The sequence below is a fragment of the Solanum dulcamara genome, chromosome 8, assembly GCF_947179165.1.
Source record: "Solanum dulcamara chromosome 8, daSolDulc1.2, whole genome shotgun sequence".
NCBI lineage: Eukaryota > Viridiplantae > Streptophyta > Magnoliopsida > Solanales > Solanaceae > Solanum > Solanum dulcamara.
Window position 1 is genome coordinate 46,423,115 of NC_077244.1, and position 18,943 is coordinate 46,442,057.

At 35.1% G+C, this 18,943-nt stretch overlaps 1 protein-coding gene across 1 annotated transcript; it reads right to left on the reverse strand.

The window, feature by feature from the left end:
* Positions 1–13,167: 13,167 nt before the first annotated feature.
* LOC129899915 (uncharacterized) lies at positions 13,168–18,238 on the reverse strand. Its single transcript, XM_055974912.1, has 4 exons — positions 17,824–18,238; positions 16,600–16,919; positions 13,675–13,905; positions 13,168–13,587 (listed from the first exon to the last, which is right to left on the reverse strand). Exons 1-4 carry the CDS (start codon positions 18,236–18,238, stop codon positions 13,168–13,170), a joined length of 1,386 nt encoding a protein of 461 aa, XP_055830887.1.
* Positions 18,239–18,943: the final 705 nt, after the last annotated feature.

The window sequence follows — 18,943 nt, forward strand, 5'->3', positions numbered from 1 at the left end:
TCATTGAAAACTATCTTTATAAATCATTTACTCATGATTAACTCATAAATTCATCTTTACTTCATAATCATAGCTTGAAAATATAGCTTTATGCATTTACATCTATAATTCAACTTGAAATCATGCAATTTATATAAGAACATGCATATAAAGATCATTGATAACATTTAAAAATGAAATCAAATCATCCCAATGCAATTTATAAAAACTAGTGTTCATAATCAATTGTAAATTTAATAAAAACTTGAGAAACCTTTGGGACTTCATGGGTGAAAAGGGCCCATGAATCTATCTCCACATAACTTGCTTGAAATCACTTAGAATTGAGAAGAAACCTTGAAAAATCTAGAAACCCTAGCTTGAATTTGGAGAGAAACCTTGAGAGAATTTGGGAGTTCTTGCCTTAGAAATTTTGGAGGAATGAATTGAATAAGAAGGGAATTTGAAGAATTGAATATTTATATACTTTGAACTTGGCCATAAAAGTGTCTAGGTTCATGAACCGAACTTAAGAAAAGACACAATGTTTCTTCATTAAATCTCGGATTTTAAGTCTATAAAGGGGTTCCTACGGGCGGTCTAAGTGTTGATGAGTCATCTAAATGACCTGCAGGTCTGAGAAAAGGGCCTGAGAACATAGTCGCTAAATTTTGTGAATGACTAATATTTACGACCCATCATCTCAGAAATGGTCCATTAGGTCTGAAAACCTGCAAATATAGTAGTCTCTGAAGTTTTAGGATGGGTGTTTCTTACAACCCATCATTGCTTCTACGAGCCATCCTGTCAAGTCGTCATTTTGACCTTAGAGAAACTTTAACTTTTGCTTGAAGGGTCACTCTACGAGCCGCAGAAATCCCTACCTGTCGTAGAGGGACTCGTTCACATTGATGTGTTTAGAATTTTGAGACTTTTCTCCTTGGTTCCAACTTTTCAACTTATGGGGTCTTACATGGTTATGTGACATGTTATCTAATATGATCTATCTTGTTGTAGTTACACTTGTTGGTTGGGGAATTATTGTTATGTTTCGCATGTCTTGTAATAGAGTTGATGGGGATAATCACTACATATACTTATCTCATAAAAGAAAGGCATGTGGGTTAAAATGTTATGTTTGATGAATGAGAGTGATTGAGGTGGTATAGAAACTTCATGTTGAACTTGTAATTTCTATATTATGTTGCGTGATTTATCCTTGGTTGACCGATGATACTTATCAGTACGTGTGATGTACTGATACTACTCTTGCTATATCCTTTTTGGGGTATGGATATGTTGCAGGTTGAGAGTAATCATTCTCAACTTCTATGTATCTCTTTTTGACAGTATTTTATCTTTTCTTGTCTTATTCTATTTAGAGGCGCTTGTACATGCCTAGACTAGGTATTGGGAGTTGATTGTTTAGTTTTGAGTACTTTACTTATTAATGTTATGGGTTTTATAAATTTTGACATTAAAAATATATATGTCATTATTTAAAAAATTCACAACTAACTTTTCATATAATCTTGAATCAGTGGTAAAAATTCACCTACCTAGTTAAGAATAGAGTGGGTGCCCGTACCATCCATAATTTGAATCATGATAAGATCCCAAAGGGCCATTATATAAATAATTATTTCCCTTTTTATGTGATAATCAACCATCAAAAGCTCTCATTATTCATATTTTAAACACATAATATCATTCATGGCATCTGTTCTTCATACTACCAAAAAAGTATGCTAAATTTGAGTATTTTGTCTTTAACCATTGTATTCTAGACTTTTGATGATAGGTAGTATCCTCAATCTTATTCCCTTTCTCCAATTGCAATCTTAATGTTATTTTCTGATTTATCAAGGACCATATTATTTTCTCCGGTAAAGTCTACAATTCCTATCTAACTATCTTAATTTTGTCAATAATACCTTGATACTGAGTGGAGTTGAGGGTCTTCAACTTTCTTTTACCTGTTGCAACTTCCTCTACATCACTGACATAAATGTATAGGTTGATGGTCCTCCCTAAGCTGTAATGACCAATAGATAAAATCTTAATATTCAGCTACACAATTAGAAAATCTAAATTGCTTTGTATTTCTCCTTGTGTTCACATGGACAAATAACCTTAGAGAGGAATGATTAGAGATTTGGGGCTCCATAATTTGTACTGAAATATATGCGTAAGCATTCATCCAACTAGAATTCCCAAGAGCTCTATCTATTCTACTGTCCATGTGGTTATCTGTCCATGTATACTCTCTTACATAAGTTTTAATCTTATTCATTCTTGTAACATACATCTATGAGTTTTCTGAAATCCTTTGTTTCAGTATCTTAAATTAGAGAGATTGTTGTTCTATCCTACGGAGCAAGGACAACATTGAAATCCCCTATTTTTAGGTAAGGCTCGGGTTTTCTTAGTATCACTTCCTTCGATTTTTCCTATAAGTTCGACCTATATTATAGTGTATGTAGTCCATAAACAGCTATGAAGTTTATATCAAATTGCATTACTGTTGGGCCCGTCCTAATTAATCAAATTGAGTTACCATCGATTGATCACACATAATCCATATCATGCCCTTGTTGACACCATTAGTGTTTAAATTTGAGACCCACTTCCATTGAGAAGCTAGCTTCATAATGGTCTTGTGTTTTTTTAATTGTTCAACTTTATGTCTGAACACTGCTAATAAAGTCATATTCTTCTCTTTAATAGCTATACTAAGCTTTTTTTGCTTATAGGCTTTATTCATCCTTCTAACATTTGGGACACTATATTCATTTGAGATTTATAAGATTATCGAGATCACCCCATAACCTTTAGAGCTACATTTCCCAGCCTCATCATTCCACCCGGCATAAAAGGAACAACTATTTTTCTTAGTTTTCTCAGAGATTTAAACATATTAGTAGTGATGAAAACTCCTTGCTTCTTTGCTAGTAAATTGGAGATCTTAGCAATTAAGTTGTCACTAATTGTCTTTCATCCCTCTTATTGATCATGTTTTGATAGTGATAGCATTTGTTACTTTTGCTACTATTTTATTTTTACCCTTATTGCCATAGATTTTCCCCTCAAGCCATAACTTTCCCCTTACATTTCAAGCCATGTATGTTTAGCTCGATAATTAATATATTTGCCTTGATGGGCTTTCCTTCTCTAATTCTTTGATAAAAACCTTTCCTTTGGGTTATTGTAGTTTTATACACTTGGGTAAGATTTGAGACACGTCTGTCCCAATAAAAATTCTACCTAAAGAAACTATCGCTACAATAGTAATATAATTATCCGCGAACAAAATGGTCCATAATATGCTCCGAGGTTTAGAAATTGTACCCGTAGTGGTACTAAGCTTAGCAGCTTTACATAAAATTAAAATTTGGAGCCCATGACATCATAATGACTGGGCGGTTGTTTAGTGTTTGTTGTCCTGAGAAGATTACCTCACCAGTTTGCTCTATATATCCAAACAAATTATAAATTAATCCTTCATATTATAGAAAATTTGAGATTTAGTTGCAAATTTTCATTGTGATACTGAAAACCACTTTGTTGTTCCTAAAGATGGGAATCACCAATGACATTAAAAATCAAAGTAGAGGACTGCTTCTTATGTTCTCTATTAATTCCTTGTATTTCTAACTGAACAACCTTCTTTCCATTAATAATTAGCTAATCATCAAAAGTTATGGTCATACCTTTCATTGTTAATTTCTTCCCTATAGTGATGCTGGCCCAAGTTTGTCCATTCGGAATTATTTACACCCAATGCAGGGCCAAGACCCTTTGTAGCATCAATAAGGTCCTTCCACAAAAATACGTAATCATGCTCTACTCCATTGTAGTAGTCTTTGTAGGTGGTTCTCACATCTAATAAGCCCTCAATTTTTCCATTACCTTGAAGTTTTATGCCTTCATCATCACTGTCACTTATCCACAAGACTTCATGCCCAATCAATTGTAGAGTTCCCAAAGTTCTACTCAAAGATGTCATACTATTTCACCCTCCCTGCACTATTCTCTTTTCATGTGTTGAATCAAGAGGAGACACCCTTACCATGAGTCTGTCTTGCATCACTTTAGGTGATGTAAATATGGTACCCTCTACATCCTTTCCATCCACAATTTGTAAATTAATGATCGAAATCTTTGTCATGTTTCAAACTCATCTTCTTTTCCTCTCCATATATAGGTGCACGTTAGCACACTCTAATTATGAACAATAAACGTTTTCTCCCTCTAATCTTATGTAATGTCGATTTTATTCTTGAAATTTTCAATCCATCATTATAATATCTTTTTATATTATATATAATATTATTAGTTTTTAACCTAGGTATATACTTATAGATTTTTAGTTAAACTCATCAACATTACAAGAAAAATTAATTTTATCAATTTCTCATAAAATCTAATTATATTATTTGTGATTATTATTTTAATATAACATACCTTAAATATGTATATAGGTATATCGATGTATGTTATAATTCTCTTTTATTCTCAAGTGTCTATATAGACAATTACTTTTAGTTGTCAATAATGAAATATTTTTTAAATTAAAAATTAAAAATTAAAAAGTGAAATTTTACTTACAATATGAATAGATGATGTTTTAGATTTTTTTTTAAAAAAAAATTATTTTATTAATTATTTTGTAGTACATGTTGTAAACAATAAAATTCGAGTCGAGAAAGTAATAATCAAGAACGGAAAATATCGCGACAATCGTAGTATTTGAGTTTTGAATATGAGTGTTACAATCTCTATGTATTCTCTGATTCGTCTTTCCAAATATAAATTCAACGACTCTTGAGCGTGAGCTTGAATTTGGTTAAACTTGATGGATTTGATCTTGACTTGTTACTTCAATTCAAGGGCTTTTGGCTTGATCTTGAATCTTTTGGTCTTAATCTTGATTTGTTGATTTGATGATCTTGAACTTCACTTGTTCTTGAACTTGACGATCTTGATCTTTACTTGTTCTTGAACTTGATCTTGACTTGTACTTCAATTCAAGGGATTTTGGGCTTGTTCTTGAATCTGGTGGTCTTGATCTGAGTTGAACTTGATGAACTTGATCTTGAATTCTTGAACTTATAGCTTGTAGAAAAATTTGCGGCATTTGATCCACAAGCTCTATCTGGCTTCTTGTTAGAATTCTGATGTCTTTTCTGAATTATGAGAACTCCTATTTATAGTTGTAGAATAGAAGCGATGTGATAAGAACGGTTTTCCCTCTGCCCAATAAGATTTAAGTGACATGAAATATTGGGCTTTAGCAAATGGGCTTGTCATTTTAACACATGGCATGATCCTAACACTTGGCATCCAAAATGGGCCTCTAGGGTGAAATGATATTGGGTTTAGTAAAGTGGGCTCATTTATTATAGCCCAAATCAATGAATTTGAATTTTAATTAAATTCATATTTATTGAATTCAAATAATTAACCCAATTATATTAATTCATAATATTTATTTGGATTAATATATTCTGAATTTAATAAAATCCGGATCTAAAATAATCCGAATTACTTTATAAATTTATATTTAATAAATTTTAAATGATTGCAAATGCCCCCTACTTCAAGTCTTGTCGAGATATTTATCTTTTGAAGACTAGGTCTGTATTAATTTACTAACCATTATTTAATTATTAAGTAGGAACATATTCAATTTAATATCTATATTTTTTAATTCACGTGAGATCCTTATTATAAGCGAAGTTTGACTTTCTTCTTAGCATTAAATGCACCCTTTTTTTTGTTAGACGTTTTTCTTTTCCCTTTTGTTTGGATAGCATATCACTTTTTAAAATAAAATAAAATATGGAAAGCATCTCCACCACCTCATTTTTCCTTCTTGTAACGATTTTGTTGCATGTTTTTCTTTTCCCTTTTTTTTTGGATAGCATATCACTTTTAAAAAATATATATATGAACAGCATCTCCACCGCCTCATTTTTTGCTTCTTGTAACGATTTTATATTTATTATCCTCAAATACTAATTTATTCTTGTTAGGATATAAATATCATAGTTCACTCCTTTTTGGACTTGGACATGAAATAGCCTAACTATAACTTTTCCAACTCTATAAATAGGGGTGTGCTTCCTCATATTTTTCAACAAGAATTTGGGTCCTAATCTTCAAACGTCTGTAACGAGGAATGTTTTCTTTCCTTCTTATTTTATTTGGAGATTATTTTTTTTGTAGACCATGGAAGTAATATTTATATTTTGTGGAGGCTACACAATGGAGAGTGTTATCATAACACAAGAATTTGGTCTCGAGGTATGAAGAGATGGATATGCGTTCCCACTTTGGGAAAGGTAATTTTATGGTATTCTTACAGCGCAAAGGGATGGATACGCATCCCCACCCAAGAAAGGTAATTTTATGGTATTCTTATGTCATAAAGGGATGGATACGCATCTCCTCCCCAAGAAAGATAATTTTATGGTATTCTTATGGTGCAAAAGGATGGATATGCACCCCCGCCCTAAGAAAGGTAATTTTATGATATTCTTACGGCGCAAAGGGATGGATGCGCATCCCCTTCCTAACAAAGGTAATTTTATGGTACTCTGAAGGCGCAAATAGATGGATACACATCCCCACCCTAAGAAAGGTAATTTTATGGTATTTTGAAGGCGCAAAGGGATGGATACACACCCTCTCCTTAAGAACAACAAAGGGCTCACTTGACAAGATTGTTTTTTGTATACCCAAGTTTTTTCACTAATGGTCTCTTTTATTCCTTGCAATTTGAAAAAATGGCGATTTTCAGACAATACGACTCTCCCTCCACCAAACTTAGGCATCTTGTAGTTAAAACTGAGGAAGGGGTGGATCAAACTAGGTTCTTGACTCATACTCCACTAGTTGGTCAATATGCGAGTCTGTGGCATTCCTTGAGAAACCCATTATGTATGGCGAGTCGGACTTCGGGGCAAACCCATAGTTCTAATAAGCTACTCAAGTTGTAGTCCCTTCAAGCACCAGATCATCATCATGCTAATATTGAAACTTCTCTTCCAAGTTTTGGTCATCGTATAGTCTAAGGTGAGATACGCTGGGGAGATACAATGATAATTAAGGGAGAGTATCGTCATATTCCAGGGTACTGGGAGTGGACCAAAGACATACTTGGTAAAAGCCAAGAAGTCTTGGGTATGGCACAAATTTATGATGTCATTTATGCATCTCTTTTCACTTATGATTGTAATTCAGATATTTTACTAGAATTCTGTGAAGCTTGGTGTCCCAAAACAAACACACTTATTCCTTATGTTAAGGAATTATCTATTTCTCTCTTGGATTTACATACTTTCGGAGGCTTTCCTATTTGGAGTTCTCTTTATGAAAAAATGGTGTTTGAGGCTAGAGAACCTATGGGATTAGATGAAAAGAAGGTAAAATACATTTCTTGGACTTATCAATATTTGTTTGCGGCCTTTCATCATCTTCGGGGTGCTAACCAAGAAGTATCTTTTAGTAAGTGGATAAAATTCTGGTGCAAGAAACCTTTAAGGTATGGACCTGCTCCTCCGAGGCAGGAGAAAAAGTATGCTCGCCTTGAATTGACACATAATCCTAATAGGGTTTTATCTGATACAGCAAGATGGTCACGTGCCGAAGAAGGAGTATTTGCTGAGCTTGGGTGAAATCTGACAAAAGAGATGACACATATCTGGTAGCGTTCTTATTTAGTTGGTTGTGCACTTTTGTTCTCCCTAATAGGGAAGGTGACTTCATTCATCCGGGGACTTTCAATATGGTGAGCTTGATGGCGAGTGTAAGGAAGGTCAGCCTTGCTATTCCGGTATTATCCAGTATCTATAATGGTTTGAGCAAGATCTCAACTTCATCACAACTTAATCAAATTAAAGTTCGCTTCCCCATCAACTATGTTTATGGTTGGCTTGCTCATATTTTAAGACTCATTACGCATTTTCCAATCGGCCCTTTGTTCCTACTATGGTAGTATATTCTGAAGAGGGTGGCGCGAATATTTTGATAGAAATGACGCAAGAAAATGCATTCATGGTAGAGAGGATGTGGCTTGGACATCTACCACGCTAAATAAAATATACCCTTACTTTTATGTAGATAATGATCACGCACCAGAGTTAGAGTCAAGCTATTTCATATGTATCCGTTTCAACTATCTTCCTCTTAGATGTAAAAATTTAGTTATTATTGAGCCATATAGCCCATATGGCTTTAGTCATCAATTTGGATTCTACCAGAATACTCCTAGCATCATAAGGAATGACATTCGCAGTGGCTCTTTTGATAAAGGACTCATGTTTTGGAGGATTTATATTATGAGCCATTCTTTATCACAAGCAACTTTTTCTTCAATCATGCGTAATGCGGGAAAGTCCTTTGGATCTGACTATGAGACTTGGTGGAAGAAAACTCATGGGAGTTTTCTTAATGATCATTTGCAGACTTTAGTGAATGTTGCTAGGCCGACTCTTGTCCTACATCTAGAGGATTCTGATGAAGTACATATAAACAAAGTCCTTAATGCTGGTGTGCATATTTCTTTGAATGCCACATTGACCCAACAATGTAGAATAGAAATATCTCAACCGTTTTCAAGAGTGTTGAAAGAGAGGACACTTGCTCAGGTTGCTCATATCTCTAAAAGGGTGCTTCAAGATGAGAGTGAAAGTAGCAGCAGAGATCGTTGTTGGAAGACAATAAGAACAAGCCTAAGAAATTCGAAGGATGCTACTATACATGTGGATGAACTACGTGATGATATGAACAGCCCTTCAAAGACCATAACAATCCCTATTAAAGAGGTAGATTAAGAACTTCACTCTACCGAGTATATCCTAACATATTTTTTACTTGATTATTTATCTCTCTCCTTTTATGATGCAGGAGAAAATTGCGGCATTGCAGCGAGGAAAGCCACAAGATAGTGGTGAATTTATATATGCTCCGGATTTGATGAAACCACCTCCCATGGCTAAAGCGGGTGAAGGGCTACTTTTTATTTCTCGTGATGAGGTCAAAATAACTTTAAGGGCTGATGTACGCAAGCATCCATTAGTTGTTGTATCTATATTTGAAGCGTAAAAGGTCATCTTAGATGCTCAAAAGAATTTTATCTCCACTATTTGGGCCGTCATTCGAGGCAAATATTCTGAAAGTAATGTAGATTCTGCTTCTTCTCTTAAAGATGAAATACAAGTAATTATCAAGGAGATGGACTGCAAAGATATGGATATCTCATCTTTGAGAAAGTTATTAAACTCATTCTTTGAGTTTTCCACTTCATATGACGAAGCATGATCAACCCTTCATGATATGGATGTGGAAACCACAAAAAATGAGTTGTTTTTAACAGCGTGAGAATGCTTTTAGAATGCTATACTTGAAGAGCAAGAATTAATTAAAGTGGTGTCCTCCCTTCATCAATTACTGGGTAATATTAAAAAGGAGATAAAAGAATTCTGTAGAAAGGCGCAGGATTTAGGAGTCTTTTTAGCAACTGCTGAGGATGAAGTCGAAGGAGCCAAGCTAGCCACCTCACTGGAAGTCAAGGAATTCAATGCATGCTTTGATACATACTTGTCAATTGATTTGGGACAAAACAAGGAACGTTTAGAAGTTTTGCGTCAAGAATTGATCAATTACAAATTATGCCTAGATTAGATTACTTTTTTCCTTTATCTTATTTTTCATTTATTTACTGTAAAGTTTGTTTGATATGTTTAGATGATTTTATGGTAACAAAGTTTTTTTTGTTTTACCCTACACCGTGCATTTTATAGCTCGTTCATTTGTACTCTTCAATTCTAAATTTGCTTTTTTATTTTCTAATAATCCGAACTCAATTCACATTTTGCATGCCAATAAGAATAAGAATAATGGAGTTTCTTCTTTTCTTTAAGTTTGTGCATTCAATTTTGACTTACAAATATTATGGACTTTAGTGCTTCCACTTATAGAATTAATAGATTTTTGAGGACTTCAACTCGTAAACCTGATTGATTTGAGAACTAACTTGAAGACTTGAAGAATTTGAGGACTTTTATTTGTAAAACTTTGGTTGATTTGAGAACTAACTTGAAGAATTTGAGGAATTTAATTTGTAAAAACTTTTGTTTATTTGAGAACTAACTTGAAGAATTTGAGGACTTTAATTTGTAAAACTTTGGTTGATTTGGAACCTCAACTTTAAGACATGCAGAATTTGAGTGCTTCGACTTCTATTGGAGAAACTCATATTTCATAGGGATTTCCCTCCTTAGAATTACCACCATTAGGTACAAGTATGAAGTTTGATGAGAGAGTATACAATTTCAATATTCATGTGATAGATCAGGCAGGAACATGTGGATTTTTTGACACTCATGCAACTGAACTCAGAATATAATTATAAGTGCCTACGTACCTCAGTGAAGAGGAGCAACTCACAACGTAGTTCTAGGGGAGTGATTTTTTTTGTGTCCTAACTTTTGCCTAGGCCGCCTCTTTCGAGATTTTCAACGTAGCAGATTTTTTTTGGGTCGTACACAGTTTATACTCATACCTTAAAGAGTGGCATCTCACTTCAAGGATAGTACCTTTTCAAGAATTTTACATTAATAGGACCAATCCTCAAGTCATCAGTGTCAACAAGCTTGTAAGTGCCATTTATATACGCTTTTTTTATGACACATGGTCCATACCACTTCGAGGTGAATTTACCCCCAGACTTATGTGAAGTTATAATGGTCCTTCAAACTGCAAGGACTTGATCTCCAACTTGGAAGCATCTCAAATGAACTTTCTTGTTGAAAGCAAGAGATAGATGGGCTTGATAGCATTCAAGATTTTGTTGAGCTTCTAGCCTCTTTTCATCAAGTGCTTCTAACTCAACAAGACATAGTCGAGCATTTTATTCTTTAGTAAGACCTTCTTGTATAGCAAGTCTTAAGGAAGGTATATGATGTTCAAGTGGTAGGACAGCTTCAACTCTAAAAGCAAGTGAATATGGGGTTGCTTAAGTCGGTGTGTGGTATGTCATCCTATATGCCCACAAAGTTTCTTCCATTCTTTTATACCAATCTTGCTTGGACTTGGAGATGACTTTCTTCAATAGATTGCATAGAGTCTTATTGAATGCTTCAGCTAGACCATTGGCAGCAGCATGATACATAGAAGATTTGCACTGCTTGAAACCAAAGAGAATCGCTAATTTTATTCATCAACTTGTTATCAAATGGCTTTCCATTATCTGTTATTATATAGCGAGGAATGCCAAATCGGTAGATGATATTTACCCAAATGGAGTTTGCAACATTCTCTTTCTTCACTTCTTTAAGAGCAACAACTTCAGCATATTTTGAGAAGTAATATGTTGCAGCCAAGATATACGTTGGATGTAATACTTCAGGTGGCTGATGTATGAAATTTTAATGAAATTGATAAGCTTTTCACCTTTGAGTATAGTCTAAGCAATCTTTCACCATGGTTGGCCAGTAATACCCCATTCATTTTATAAGAAAGTGGAGCTTTGGTCCACATTGATATGATCCGCATACTCCTGAATGTGCTTCTTCTAAAACTTGGACCACTTTTTCCTCTCCTAAACATCACAAGAGTACTCCTTCAAATGATCTCCTCTATAATGTGTCCTTATAGTATAGGAATTGAGGTGCACGATGACAAATGTCAGTCCTTCTCTTCGGATTTTCTAGAAGTATCCTATAAAACAAATAGTCGGTAATAGGTTGTCTCTAATTTTTCTTTGTGGATTCAGAAACAGCGACGAAATGCTCAAGTTCATTTTCTGAATAATCATCCTCATTTGGCGGTGGTACTACCCATTTTTGACAGTTAATGAATTATGTCTGATCTAGGAGAGTTAGAGTTAAAGCAAGGTGGCAAGGGTGTCTGCTTTCTTTTTCTCCTTCCTTGGCACATGTTGGAGGGTCACATCTCCAAGCCATCCTATCAACTTTTGAGCGTAAGAATGATAGAAATATAGCTCAGGCTTCTTGACTTCATAGCTCCCCAGAATTTGATTGATCACCAACTGAGAGTCACCAAATAATTGTAACTACAATTATTTCATGTAGATGACCATTTTGAGCCCAAGTATTAATGCTTGACATTCAGCGACATTGTTGTAGCAACATTGTTTCAATGTGAAGGAGAATGGTAGAACCTCTTCTTGTGAAGTGACAAATACCACGCAAGCACCAGCTCTGTTGCGTTGTGCAGCTCCATCAAAAGACATCTTCCAAGGAGGTAGAACTTCAATAACCATCACATCTTTGTAAGAAAGCTCATTAGTTAAATTCCAATCATTTGGTATTGGACGGTATGCCAAAAAATCTACCAATGCTTGTCCCTTCATAGCTTTTTGAGGGATGTATACGATCTCAAACTGTTGGAACTAGAGGTACCACCTTGCTAGTCGGTTACTAAGGACTGGTTTTGACATAACAAATTTTGATTGGATTTTCTCTGGACACAAGGCAAACAATATGAACTTGAAAGTAATGCTTCATCTTTTGGATTGAGAAGACTAGTGCTAAGCACAACTTTTCGATTGGCAAATTATTCAGCTCATTTGATATCATCATTCTACTTAAGTAATAAAGAGATTTTTCCTTGTCTTCACTATTTTATTGAGCTAATAGGGCTCCTACAAACCTTTCTTGTGACTCAATGTAGAGTATCAATGGCTTTCCAGGTATAGAGGTTGCTAGAACTGGAGGCTTCACCAGATATGCTTTGATACTTTCAAAGGCATTACTACATGTTTGGTTCCACTTGAAAGTAGCACCCTTCTTCATGAGATGGCTAAATGGTTGGCATCTTCCAACTAGATTCGAGATGACCTCCTCAAGTAGGCTAACTTTCCTTGAATACCTTCTAGCTCATGAATATTTTAAGGCTCAGGCATCTTCAAGATAGCATCAACTTTAGCTTGATCAATCTCAATCCCTCGATGTCGCACAATAAAGAAAAGAAACTTTCCAGAAGCAACTCCAAAGGCACATTTCAACGGATTCATCCTCAGTTGGTATCTTTGAAACAACTCAAACACCATTCTTAATTCTTTTAAATGGTCGCTCCTCTTTCTTGACTTCACCACCAAACCATCAAACTAACATTCAACTTTTTTTGGAGCAAGTCGTCAAATATATTTTGCATAGCCCTTTAATATATGGCGCCAACATTCTTTAAACCAAAAGGCATCACCTTGTAGCAATAAATACCTTTAGGCAAGCGAAATGCGGTGAGTTCTTCATCTTTTGGTGCCATACGGATTTGGTTGTAGCCGGATGAACCATCCATGAAAGACATTGCCTTGTAGCTAGTTATAGCATTGATCATCAGCTCTAGAATAGGAAGAGGAAACTCATCCTTAGGGTATGTATTATTAAGGTCTCTAAAGTCAACACAAACGTGAATTTGGCCATTCTTCTTCCTCACAAAAACAATACTTGAAATCCATGTAAGGTATTTGACTTCACGAATAAATCCTGCTTCAATAAGTTTGTTAACTTCATTCTCGATCAATAGAACCAAGTCTTTCCTAAACCGTCTTTGAGCTTGCTTAACAGGGCAAGCTCCATTCTTGACTACCAATTAATGGAATGCTACTTTAGAATTCAAGTCAGGCATTTATTTATAAGTCCAAGCGAAGACATCCCTATATTCTACGAGTATATCCAAATAAGCAATTTCTTTATCAACTTCCAAAAAGGCACTCAGGTAAATTGGCCTTGAATCTTCATCAGTTCCAAGGTTAACTTCCTTTAAGGGATCTACTATGGTCATCACTTCTTTTTCTAATTCTGGCGGAGCATCTTTAGCGTCTTCCTCTTTTTGAGGATTATTGTCATTGATAGATATATGATAGCACCAGACAATATCTCCAAACTTTTCATCAATCTTTATTTAAGGCAAGATATTGTGCTCACTCTGGGTTATAACATGATATGAGGAGCCTACACTTTCTTCATCTTCCTCTCACTCCTTGGTGTAAACCATAGTGTGAGTCTTCGCCTTCAGCATTTCTTTACATGAGACCATAAGTCTCACTTGTCTCCTCATTCTAGAAGGCATTAAACTTTTAAAATCCTTCTAGATCATAGGTGAAGCATGCGTTGTCACTCTCAGGTAACTTGTTTTGTGCTTGTTATTATTTTTCTTCAACGGACCTAACCTCTCAAACACAGAAGTTCTTGTGGTTGATTTCCCAAGTCAATCAAAGATGAAAGGCCTTTGGTTTGAAGCGACAGAATCATCTTCTTTAGTGATGTAGTAATTGCTTGCCCTTCTTATAGAGATATGAACTGGCAGCGGTTGGCTATTGTCACGACCCAACCTAGGGTCTAGTCATAACACGATGACCGAAACCCCAAAGGACTTCAACCAAGCCTCTTGATATCATAAGCATACATAAGGTAAAATATAAAAGATGAAACATCATAAGAGAGTCTAAACCATGAATAGAAATCTAAAAATATTTTATGATAATATAGACTCAAATATATGTCCAACTAGATGCCTCTAAACATGAGTATGGGCGGGGGCTAAGACATGTCCCTAGCTCACCCTCAAATTTACGACGTAAACAAAATTCTTTTAAAAAGAAAACAGTAAACAACTTGAAACTAGTCCTCAGTCAATAAGGACTCACCACAACACCTTCGGATAGGAACGTCTACTAGTTACGTGGATGATAAGGATCTTCAACCTCAACCCCTACATTATGAGACAATGTAGGCAAAAAGTATGCATTAGTACATTATAATGTACTAAGTATGAGGGCGTGACATGCAACGTAAATCATGGAATGCAAAGGTCAAGTAAATCACATGATAAGATGGAATACGTAAAGTCATGAGAAAATCATATTGACCAAAGCATTTAAAACCATAAGTTCAAAATCATAACATACTTAAGAAATCATACATTTGTGGGATAGGAACCATAACCTACAATAAGACCATGCGAGCTATAACATGGAATCCGATGATACCCACATCGAGAAGGAGGAGACTACTTTTCCAAGGTAGACTCCTAATCATGAACAAGTGTTATTTGTAGATCCACTAGCTAGGCCATAAAGGTAACCTATGGTGACACGTAGTTTATGGGACATGAGGCTGCTACTAAGGATTTTTGTAGGGCCCCTACCACAAGTCCGCTCGGTGCTAAGTCAAATCCCACGGAATACATACATAACATAAAATCATAATATCATATATCATAGTCATGATCATAGGCTTGAAATCATAGAATAACTCATTTTTCTAATATACTTGTAATGTGAGAATTGTCCTTTCATTATTACAATTATATTTGCATAATTCATATCGTTAGGCCTTAGGTCACTACATAGGGCCCTAAATCACCTTACTTCATAACTTGCATGCAATTTATACATTAAAATATATTTATAATTCATTATCATAATGGAAATACATAGTCATAATTCATACTTTGAAAATTCATGACCATAGCTTAAACTTGGAATTCGGATATGACATGAATGCATGATCAATTGACTTAAAAATCATGAAATTAACTTGAAAACATGCATGATCATAAACTTTATATCAGCCCATACATAATTCATATAGATAATATCATTTAGAAGTATAATTGAAAATACTCATATTTTACACCATGAACCCTAAAAATCAAAATAGGAGAATTCATGGAAAAACTCTTCAATTTAATTCAATAACCATTTATTTATATCAAAATAGACTCATGATCATACTTTAAATTAAAATTCATGCAATTGGAATAGAGATCACAAACCCCATAAAATATCATACTTTAATTTGATAGAAAACCTTAAAAAATTGATTGGGCTTCATGGATGAAAGGATCCATGAATCAATACTCACATACCTTGAGTGAGAACACAAATTAATTTGAGAGAACTTGAGAGTTTTGACGGAAAAATTGAGTGAATTTGCTTGAAGTCTTCAATGGAAATCCTTGAGAGCCTTTTTGTAGAGAGAAAAATATTTGATAGATAAATTGTAGAAGAATGAATTGAATTAGAGGTTTAGGCTAATTTATAGAGTTGAAGTAGGTCCTAAAAATGTCTAGGTTCATTAACTAATAATTTGGAAAAAGTCTAAAATGCCCCTTATAAAAAACTAAATTTAGCTAGAATTGCTTCCTAGGTCCGCGACGCGGTCCTGTCGCGGTCATCTCAACTGAAAAACTATCCTAGGTCTACGACGCAGTCCTGTCGCGGATCCTACTATTTTGTGAATTTTCTCTAAAATCCATCTTCGGATATATAGGTCCTAAAAATCCACCGAGACCATTTTTCCGCAGGTTTTGACCTCCTGATCGATATTCCAAACTCGGATTTTCCAAAAAGATTAAAAATAATGTGTTACATGAGAGGCCTATTTCCAAGGCATTCTTAAGGTATTTTGTGAGATTTTTTTTAGGGATGTTACAGCTATAGCCTAAGCCTTCACGTGCTTGCTTGGTTGTATCTTTTGATGGGAGTTTCCCTAACCTTGACGTCTCATTAGGGTTGTATTCGGCCTTCATGAATAACTTGTACGCATTCGGATCAAATCCCTCTTATATGCGTCTTGTAGGAAGTACCACATCTTGCGATGGATTTTGGGCAGTTGACTTCCCCCGTAGCTTCGAAGATAAGTTTATTGCATCAATCTGTTTGATAAGAAGGGTTATTCCTTTAAATACATTTCCTTGGTTGCAAGATGATTGACCTTCTTCTTTCTTCACCTTTGGGACATAATGGAGTATAGAAGAAGACTTCTTTTTCGAGGACATGATCTTCCCTTCATTCAAAATGGAACAAGGCTCCTTAATATCAACCTTGACTTTCCCAACAGTCATATCAACTCTTTTACCTGTGAGCTTATCAGACTTGGTCGATTTGACATCGTCGAGTTTTACCCCTTTACGATGTAACTCAACAGATAGAATTTTGCATTGGTAAAATATGATTCAACTTCAGTGAAAGAATTATCATCCGCAACTATTTTTCTTTCAATTCCATTGTCAAGGTATTTCAAACATTGATAGTAAGAAAAAGAAGAAGAGAAATTTTTTCTCTCATGTACCCAAGGCCTGCCAAGCAATATGTTATATGAAGTCTTTGCATCGATCACATGTATCCATGCACTTGATCGCAAATCTTCCATATGGATTTCTAACTTGATTGAGACTATGGACCTCTGACCTCCTTGATTGAATCCTTGTATTAGCAAATAACTTTCACTAAGTTCTTCGGTACTGATGCCAAGTTCCTTTAAAGTATGGATGGGCAGAATGTTAACTCCAAATCCTTCATCTATCAGGATTTTGTTTATCTTCTTCTCTAGCACATGATCCACCATATACAAAGGACAATTATGTAGTGTTTCACCAAATAGAAAATAATCATTTCTAAATGTGATTTTTGTATCACATGCATGTACTTCTTGGGAAGAAGGTTCAACAGGATTTTTAGAAGGTGAAGGAGATACCTTTGATAAGATTTCATATGTTGTTTCTTCTTTGTTAGCAGAAGAAGCCTTTGGTGAGGTTTCACTCACTATCTTTTCTTTGTCGGCATTGAAACATGAAGCCTTAATTTTGTCTTGAGTAGCCTTTGCACAGAACCAACTTGGTAAGCATTTCTCTAAAGTCAAAGGACGTCGAGGTTTCTGATTATGATGCACTTCAACCTTTGCCCTCTTCAAATGCTTGATTGGTTTCTGCTTTTTTAGCATTCTAACCATCTTTCTTCTGATTGTTGTTCAGATGATTCTTTTTGCAAACTTTTCTTGTTGCATGTTCTCCTAGTCACATGAAACCAACCTTTCTTATCGTCTACATCAACTTGGGATTTGTCTTTCTCTAATGACTCTTCTTTATGCTTTTCAGAGATACATATTTGGACTGGATCAAGAGAGCTGATTATGATAGAGATTTGGTTAGAACTGGCCTTCTCATCATCAAATACAATCTTCTTTTCATTAGTCAATCGCATAACTTTATCCTTGAAGACAAAATATTTTTCAAGAGGGTGACTTACAAGTCTATGATACTTGCAATAATTTGGGTCATTAGTTTTTCCAACTTTATCAGGCTGCTTCATCTTTGGCAACTCAATGAGTTTTAGTTCAAGCAACTCATCAAAAATTTCACAGACGTCAGAATCTTGGAATGGGTATTCCTTTTCTTGCATCTCCTTCAAGGTTGACTTTTGATTTGAATGTTCTTGAAAATTCATCTTCACACTTTGCCTTTTGCCTTCTTTTGTGGTAAACTTCACAGCGATAAATTAATATTCATGGATTCTTTATCATTCTTGGGTATAAATTTTGTCTACCTTTTGGGTTCATATTTCTCCTTTCCTTTGCGAGGATCATGGACAAACATCACATCTTTTCCTGCAGAAGACATGCTCAACTCCATAGCGTGAGTGCGAGTAGCTAGATCTTCGAAAGACTTTGGCTTTATTCCCTGTAAGATGTACAAAAGCTCCAAGTGCATTCCTTGGATACACATTTTTATGGCAAAAGCTTAACTGAGTCTATCTTTGCAATTTACGCTTGCATTTCTCTACCGATTTATGAAGTCTATGATTGGTTCATACTTTCTTTGACAAGTATTTGTGAGTTCTACTATGCTCATAGTGCGCCTTGTGCTATAGAAGCGATTGAGAAACTCATGCTCTAGTTACTCCCAACTATCAATAGAATTGGGCTCGAGATCAATGTACCAATCAAAGGCATTTTCTTTCAGAGAGCAGATGAAATGCTTCACAAGATACTCTCCATAGGTCCCAGCATTATTGCATGTCTCCACAAAGTGTGCAATATGTTGCTTTGGGTTTCCTTTTACCTCAAACTACTGAAATTTGCAAACTTGATAACCGACAAGCATTTTGAAGCTATCAATTATTGTAGTGTACGGCTTGGCATACATATGGGAA